This window comes from Colobus angolensis, unplaced genomic scaffold (genome assembly GCF_000951035.1).
Source record: "Colobus angolensis palliatus isolate OR3802 unplaced genomic scaffold, Cang.pa_1.0 Scaffold9, whole genome shotgun sequence".
Taxonomy (NCBI): domain Eukaryota; kingdom Metazoa; phylum Chordata; class Mammalia; order Primates; family Cercopithecidae; genus Colobus; species Colobus angolensis.
This window is the reverse complement of record NW_012122931.1, coordinates 6,989,526-6,995,888: the sequence shown is the minus strand read 5'-3', so window position 1 is coordinate 6,995,888 and position 6,363 is coordinate 6,989,526. Positions and strand designations below refer to the sequence as shown.

At 50.6% G+C, this 6,363-nt stretch overlaps 1 protein-coding gene across 9 annotated transcripts in view; it reads right to left on the bottom strand.

The window, feature by feature from the left end:
• Positions 1-6,363, bottom strand: part of CIZ1 (CDKN1A interacting zinc finger protein 1) — a 41,574-nt gene that overhangs the window by 21,010 nt on the left and 14,201 nt on the right. For 3 of the 9 annotated variants that reach the window (XM_011931286.1, XM_011931289.1, XM_011931291.1), the window contains exons 1-4: positions 5,636-6,212; positions 5,277-5,392; positions 2,811-2,882; positions 480-724 (exon numbers count right to left, since the gene is read on the bottom strand). In XM_011931286.1, the coding sequence (XP_011786676.1) occupies positions 480-724; positions 2,811-2,882; positions 5,277-5,392; positions 5,636-5,943 (741 nt within the window). In that variant the 5' untranslated portion in view covers positions 5,944-6,212. Of the gene's footprint in view, positions 1-479; positions 725-2,810; positions 2,883-5,276; positions 5,393-5,635; positions 6,358-6,363 lie in introns of those variants that run through there. The other 6 variants (XM_011931290.1, XM_011931293.1, XM_011931292.1 and 3 more) reach the window with 4 other exon arrangements.

The following is a 6,363-nucleotide window of genomic DNA, read 5'->3' as shown; positions in this document are numbered from 1 at the left end:
AGGAGTTTGAGACTAGCCTGGCCAACATGGAGAAACCCCATCTCTACTAAAAATACAAAATTAGCCGGGCGTGGTGGTGTATGCCTGTAATCCCAGCTACTCAGGAGACTGAGGCAGGAGAATCGCTTGAACCCGGGAAACAGAGGTTTCAGTGAGCCAAGATTGCACCATTGTACTTCAGCCTGGGCAACAAGAGTGAAACTGTCTCAAAAAAAGAAACATTAAGTAAATGATAGTACTGGTAGTATTTGTGCATGGCAAAAATCCCTTCGGTGATACAAGAATATTTGAAGTTTGGGAAACACTAAACAAGTCCATTCCTGCCCCCTCATTTTACAGATGAGGAAACTGAGGCATAAAGGGAGTGTGACCTGTTCGAAGGCCCAAGCTCAGCCAGAGCGGGTGGCGCTGGGGCTGACACCCAGGGTCCCCTCCCGCCCACTCCCATCCCCACCTGACCCACCCCAGCCATCACTCACCTTTCGATTGGGGGTGGTAGAGGAGGAGGTCCGGGCCTGTTTCTGGGGGTTCCGTCCTGAAAGGTTGAACTGGGAGGGGTTCATGGGGACCCCAACAGGAGGAGGTCCCAGCAAGGACTGGCGAGTGGCCTGGGGAAAGAACTGTTGCAAATTTGGAGTGGCCAGTTGTGGGGGTGTGAGGCTGGGGGCTGTCAGGCTGGGGGCTGCGAGGCCTGGGGATGCCATGCCGTAGCCTCGGAGGTTACCTGCAGGCAAGAAGTGAGGAGAAGAGGGGTCACACTGTGGTCAGGTAGCAGAAGGTGGGGTCAGGCGTCAGTGCCCCAGAGCATCATGGGAACATCCCAGATAATTGAAAGGGACCTTCCCACCCAAGGGCAGCCGAAGGGAAGAGACTAGAGCTCAGGCTCAGTCTCACCTTGGGCACTCGTGGTGAAGGAGGCTTTAGCGCTCTTTTCTGCCCCAGCTAGGGGTGGGGGTGCTGCCTTTAGCATTCCCCAAAACCCTGCTCACCCTCAGGCATGCTTTAGAGTCTGCCATAGAGTAGGTGAGAGACTTAGCACAGCCCATAGGGAGAACCAGCAGGAGGGCTGGTCCCTGGGATAACAGGACACTCACCCCTACCCCCACCAGCTACCCTTTATCAGCAGCAACTATGAGCCAGGCACTGTGCTAAGCCCATTCCTCATACTGCCTCAGTCCCTCGGCCCAGCAGGTATCAGGGTGGGTGTTATTTCTCCCAATGACAAAACAGAGACAGAGTGGAGGTACAGCTTGCCCAGGGTCTCTATGAGGGGCACCGCCATCCACCTACTGCCCCAGCCAAGATTCTGGGGTCTTCCTCATTCCTCCCTCTCTCTGCCCTATCCCATGCAAGCCATCCCCAGATCCTATCAACTCTGTCTCCCATGCCTCTTCGCAATCTGACTTTCCCGCTCCATTCCCACTCCCACTCCCTGCCTCCTCCCAAAACCGCTTGATCCTTTGCCTGAATTCCAGCCACAGCTTTTGCACAGGATGGCAGCAAACAGTCATCTTTCTCAAGCCATATTCTAAGTTCATCTCTCCCTTCTGCCCAAACATTTCCATAGCTCCCTGCTGTTGGGCAGCAAAGCCCATTCCTCACTGCATGGTCTGGCCCTTCCCACCTTTCCAGTCTCCTTTCTTGCCATTCTCCCCATATGTCCCCACTATATTCCAGTCACATGTCCCTGTGCAGTCCTTCAGACATCCTGCCTCAGGGCCTTTGAATTTGCTGTTCCCTCTGCCTGGGCTGTTATATCCGCTGACTCCCATTCACCCTTTAGACCTCCCTATAGGTGTCTCTCCTCCAAGAGACCTTCGCAGACTGTGTCCCCAAAGGCCCCAGCTTCCAGTTCTAGGACGAGCTACATACTTTCCTTGTCTGCTTTCTTTGTTTTGTTTTGTTTTTGAGAGGGATTCTTGCTCTATTGTCCAGTCTGGAGTGCAGTGGTGCGATCTTGGCTCACTGCAACCTCCACCTCCCAGGTTCAAGTGATTCTCCTGCCTCAGCCTCCCAAGTAGCTGGGACTATAGACACCCACCACCATGCCTGGCTAATTTTTAGATTTTTAGTAGAGACAGGATTTCACCATGTTGGCCGGCTGGTCTCGAACTCCTGACCTCAGGGTGATCTGCCCACCTTGGCCTCCCAAAGTGCTGGGATTACAGGTGTGAGTCACCACATCCAGCTCCTTGTCTGCTTTCTGCTTCATATCATCTAACTCGGGGAGGCCCAGAGTTTGGGAAGTATTTAAGGGATGAAAGGCAGTTGGAACTCTTGCCCCAGTGTTGGGATGGGAAGCACAGTGGTTAAAGCTTAAAGCATGGGTCAGCTGTGCTGTGAGTGCCAGGTTCAAATCCAGACTCTACAGTACGAGCTCTGTGACCTTGAACAAATCAGTTCCCCCTGCTTAGCCTGATTTCCCTGATCTGTAAAATGGGGATAATAATTGCACCTGCCTCACAATGTTTTATGAGGATTCAATGAAATATACAAATGTGCCTGGTACATAGTAAATGTTCAATTAACATTAACTTGAAACAAATACATATATACATATATGCAGAGAGCCAACCAGCTCTTAAAAACAATAAGACAAAAGATGAAACAACCTAAAAGAAAAATGAACAAAGGACATGGACAAGTCACAAAAAGAAATAAAATGTTCAACAGACAAATATAAAATGTTTAACTGCACTAGCACTCCAAGAAATGTCAATTAAAACATTCATGACATAGCTCCTTTTTGCCAACCAACTTAATTATATGTATATACACGTTTATATATATATATAAAAAGTATATAATACCCAGTGTTGCCGTGGGCATGGTGAGACCGGCAGTGTCATACGTGGCTGGTGGCATTGCAAACTGGTCCAGTCCTTTAGGAAAGCAATTTGGCAATACTTATCAAGAGCCATAAAACATCCATCCCCCCTGACTCAGTGAGAAAACACTCTCAAACATCATATTCATCCCAAGGTTACTTAAAACAGCAAAAAAAAAAAAAAAAAACCCAAAACAAAACAAAACAAAAAATAAAAAAAAGCAAAAGAAAGAAAAAAGCAAAAAAAAAAAAAAAAAAGGAAAGAGCCAAACAGCTAAGAAGGTTTAGATAAACAAAGGCATAGCCCTCTGGTGCAATATTAAACAGTTATTAAAAATAATCTTAACACAGATGATCAAATCCTATGGTAAACGATCATGCCATTCTATTCAGTGAAAAAGAAACAAGGTACAGCCTGGGACTTATATCAATCACCATCATCAGATACAAATCCCCAAGTCTGTGCCTAGAAGAAAAATGGGATGAAACAGACAAATATGCTGACTGGTGGTTTTCTTCAGGTGGTGAGTGAGTCAACAGATGACACTGTGGGTTTTCCTATCCCCATTTTTAACCTTTTTTCCCACTTTAAAGAGTGTGATTTTTATTCTTTTGTTTGTTTTTGAGAAAGGGTCTTGCTATGTTGCCCAGGCTGATCTTGAACTCCTGGCCTCAAACAAACCTCCTGCCTTGGCCTCCCAAAGAGTTGGGATTACAGGCACATGCCACTGCATCTGGCCAAGAGTGTGATTTGTTTTCCTTTTTTTTTCTTTTTTTGAGACAGGGTCTTGCTCTGTCACCCAGGCTGGAATGCAGTGATGCAATTTTGGCTCACTGCAACCTCCACCTCCTGGGTTCAAGCAATTCTCATGCCTCAGCCTCCTGAGTAGCTGGGATTACAGGTGCACGCCAACACACCCAGCTAATTTTTGTACTTTTCTTTTTTGTTTTTTTGAGACAAGGTCTTGCTCTGTCACTGGGCTGGAGCGTGATCTCCGCTCAATACAACCTCCACCTCCCGGGTTCAAGCAGTTCTCCTGCCTCGGCCTCCCGAGTAGCTGGGACTACAGGCGCACACCATCACACTCAGTTAATTTTTGTATTTTTAGTAGAGACGGGGTTTCACCATGCAAGCCAGGAGGGTCTCGATCTCCTGACTTCGTGATTCGCCCACCTTGGCCTCCCAAAGTGCTGGGATTACGGGTGTGAGCCACCGCACCCGGCCTAATTTTTGTATTTTTAATAGAGACAGAGTTTCACCATGTTGCCCAAGCTGTTCTCGAACTCCTAGACTCATGTGATCCTCCCACCTTGGCCTCCCAAAGTGCTGGGATTACAGGCGTGAGCCACAGCCCATGGCTGAAGACTGTAATTTTTAAACGGGAAAGAAGAAAAGGAAAATGTATATGTATATGTGGCAGGTCCCTGTGTGTGGTTCTCTCCCTACCTACCTGCTTATCATTTTTAAGTCAGTTCCCAGGACCGTCCACACCCATGTGGCCCTGACAGGTCCACAGAGCAACCACCGTCTAATCAATACCGACTTGTTATGTAATCTTGGGCACATGACCCCCCTCTGGGCCTCAGTTTCTTTGTCTGTAAAATGGGATTGTGGTTGTACCTCTCTTTAGGGGGTTATCAGTAGAATCAGGAGCAGCATATTGGCTGGGCACAGTGGCTCACACCTATAATCCCAGCACTTTGGGAGGCCAAGGCGGGTGGATCACCTGAGGTCGGGAGTTCAAGACTAGCCTGGCCAACATGGGGAACCCCGTCTCTATTAAAAATACAAAAATTAGCTGGGCGTAGTCGTGGGCACCTGTAATCCCAGCTACTCGGGAGGCTAAGGCAGGAGAATTGCTTGGACCAGACGTAGGAGACGGAGGTTGCAGTGAGCCAAGATCGCACCATTGCACTCCAGCCTGGGTGACAGAGCAAAACTCTGTCTCCAAAAAAACAAAACAAAACAAAACAAAACAAAGAGCAGCATCTTGGAAGGAAGAGCTGAGACTGCTCTCCTATTGGGAAATTGAGACAAAGCCACAGGCTTAATGCACAGGGCTAGAGACAACCACTCAGATATCTGGATGGTCAAGAGGCCCAGGCGTCGGCCCAGCTTAGCCACTGCTGATGCAGGGCAAATGATTTCCCTTCTCAGCTTCCTCATCTGTCAAATGGCATCTAATCTGAGTATGAGTGAAGTGTACTGAGTACCACCCAAAGAGCCAGCACCACGGCCAAGGACACACCTCTGTGATCAGACAGATCTGCATTCAAATTAGCAGCTTAGGGACTTCACCTCCTGGAGCCTCAATGTCCTCATGAGTGAACTAGGATGCCAAGAATAGCTCCCTCTGAGGGTTGCTGTGTGGAGTTGAGATTTAAGTGTAATGAGCTGCTAGGGAGCTACACTAAAAAAGACTGAGAAGAGGCCTGGGGCCATCCATACCTTGCAACTGCTGTAAAAGCAAAGCTCTCTGCAGCATGGAGCCGTTGAGGAGGGAGGCTGAGTTGGTGCCCTGGAGATTCAGAAGCGGCTGCTGTGGCTGCTGTGCGGGGAGGCCCCTGTGTGTTCAGAGGGGGTGTCAGAGGGTTATTTGGAAAGTCAGACTTTCCTTCTTCCCCAAGATTTCTCACCTCCATTCTCTGCCCCACTCTGTGGTAGACAGAGGACCCCTTGGGGTTGGAATGGGTGATCTCCAGGACTCAAATGGGGATGGCACTGGGAAAAAGGATGGGGATCGGGAGCTCCGAGACAAGGGTCAGAGTGGCAAGGCTGAAGCCATCGCCCCCTGAGGGGGAACTCACCGGCTCACAGCCATGGGCAACGGGGCCTGTGGTGGGGACTGCTGGAGCAGCTGCTGGAGCTGCAGTAACTGCTGCTGCTGCAATTGCTGTTGCTGGAGCTGCTGCTGCTGTAACTGCTGGAGCTGCTGCTGCTGCTGCTGGTTGAACATGATGGCTAGGGGCAGAAAGCAGAGTAAGGCCAGGGGTCCCCACCATAGGTCAGGCCTGCTCCCCTTCCATCCACGGCTACTCTCCCAAGCCACAGCCTGCAAAGACTGCAGAGGAGCTTTCACAGCTGCACTCCCAGTCCTGCCAAGAGCCTGCCACATTCGCTTGGCCCATCCTTCCAAGTTACCGCCAATCCTGCCAGGGGCAAGATTCAACCACCCTACTGCCAATGCCCCCCAGACACTGCCAACAGCCCCTCCTTCAAATCCCTCCCTCTCTCCATTTCTGGCGGCTCCATCCTCCCACACTCAGCCTCAGCCTCTCTCTGCGCCCATCACTTCCCCACTACACCCCCTTTTCAATACCGCAACCCTCTCCCGGCCCCAGGTGTCAATAACATCGGCACCCGTCCAACCCCATCACCGCGGTCCTGAGCCCCGTGGGACGGCTTCTCCCCACCATCGCCACCTCCTCGAGCCCCACTCCGCCCGCTCCCACCCCGCCAGGCCCCTCCTCCGCAGACACAGCCAGCTCGCGCGCGGATCCCCACGATCCCGCTGCCCCCAGTCCCGCACCTCGCC